The sequence below is a fragment of the Ipomoea nil genome, unplaced genomic scaffold (genome assembly GCF_001879475.1).
Source record: "Ipomoea nil cultivar Tokyo-kokei standard unplaced genomic scaffold, Asagao_1.1 scaffold1558, whole genome shotgun sequence".
Lineage (NCBI taxonomy): Eukaryota > Viridiplantae > Streptophyta > Magnoliopsida > Solanales > Convolvulaceae > Ipomoea > Ipomoea nil.
In genome coordinates this window covers 80,471-82,192 of record NW_017617986.1, presented here as the reverse complement: position 1 = coordinate 82,192, position 1,722 = coordinate 80,471, and the positions used below count along the sequence as shown (strand labels likewise).

The 1,722-nt window shown below is 37.5% G+C and overlaps 1 protein-coding gene across 1 annotated transcript in view; it reads left to right on the top strand.

Moving 5' to 3' along the window:
- The window catches only part of LOC109189528 (pathogenesis-related protein 1-like), a 2,068-nt gene extending 900 nt beyond the window's left edge, over positions 1-1,168 (top strand). The window contains exon 2 of the mRNA XM_019340136.1: positions 713-1,168. Coding sequence (XP_019195681.1) covers positions 713-1,168 — 456 coding nt within the window. The remainder of the gene's footprint in view (positions 1-712) is intronic.
- Positions 1,169-1,722: the final 554 nt, after the last annotated feature.

The following is a 1,722-nucleotide window of genomic DNA, read 5'->3' as shown; positions in this document are numbered from 1 at the left end:
AATTTAATTCAATAATTCGAGCCAATCTTTTTGTTTGCTAATTTTCATACATGTCACTCCAAAGTTTACGATGGCCAACCTTTGACCCAGTGTTATAAAACAACACTTCAATTTGAATATCACCTTATTATCCCAAAATAAAAAAATAAAAATGGTAAACCTTACAATTTGACAGCTTTTGATGAAGACAAGTAGTATAACATACAGTAAAATAAAAGTAGAAGAAATATGTTTGTATCCAAATTTCCGACAGAGTGCTGTTTATGCTAATCTTGAATGTTAATGAATTGGGAGTGGGAAACCTAGCTTATTATCTGCATAAATTGTATAATCCCTTCTGCCTCTACCCACCCAATATATGTCACTGAGAGACCAAATGACAACAAAAAACTTGCAAAGCAGATAAAGTGTAACATCAAATTTTTTTCAACCTACCTAACTTTCTTCCTATACATACTCTACCTATAAATATTTGTGAGGTGACCATTATTCTTGTATTTCTAAGCCATACAAATTATTAAAAGCAATCCATTCTTTTAGGATACAAACAATCCTATAAATACCCTATAACACAATGCCAATGGCCATTGCATCTCTGCAGATAGAGACACATTTTTCCATTTCCTCTCTTTTCCTTTTTATTGCAGCAAATCACAATAAAAAGGAAATGGAGTTTCTTTTCTGCAGCTCACCATCTCCATAATTGCCTTAGCCGCCATTGCCCAAAACATCTTTCGTACAATCCGCCTGTGACTCTGATTGCGTTAAAGGGTTTGTTGCTGCACATAACGCGGCCCGACAAACTGTTGGATCTCCACCTGTTAACTGGAACTCCACCTTAGCAGACATCGCCGAATCCTATGCCGCCAAGAGGTCTGCTGACTGTGTGCCGCAGAACTCTAACGGGCTGTATGGGGAAAACATTGCGGTGGCCTCTGCCGAATTGTCTCCGGCGGATTCCATGAAGTTGTGGATGGGTGAGAAGAAGGACTATGACCACGCATCGAATTCTTGCACCAGCGGCAACAATTGCCGCTCTTATACGCAGGTGGTTTGGGGCGGCAGCACGAGTATTGGCTGTGCTAGGGTTACGTGCAAAACTGATTGGATGTTTGTCATCTGCTACTATAACCCTCCGGGCAACTATATGGGCGAAAAACCATATTAAACACAATTTTTTTTTTTATGATTAGTATGATCTTGTGAAATGCAGACAGTGCATTAAAAAAAATATATATATAAATATTTAGAAATTACAATATTATCACTAATGTATTATCATGAAACAAATATTGTTTCATGCACGGATGCTGAATCAATTCAATTTTGAACTTTTTCTTTTACATTTGGCTAGCTATTCTTCGAATTATTTTTTTTCTGGGTTCGTGCATAATACTTGGTATCCCACTAATTGTGAGTTCATTCTTGTAGAGTTCTCTTATTGCAGAACACTCTTTAATATGCTCCACTCAATTAATTAACTACATAATTTATGGATGGGAAAATTGTAAAAAAATGTCCCTCTATAATATGCCAATTATCAATGTCACCCATGAATTATGAGTGGTGTAAATTTGCCCCTCAATTATCAAAATGGTGCACATATAGCCCCTCCCGTAACGGACTGCGGTTCCCACCGTTGTCCATCGCTGGTACTTCGAATCGAGGTATGGAAAAAACAACTAAATTACATATTTACTCCGACTTAACGGTGCCGTACAC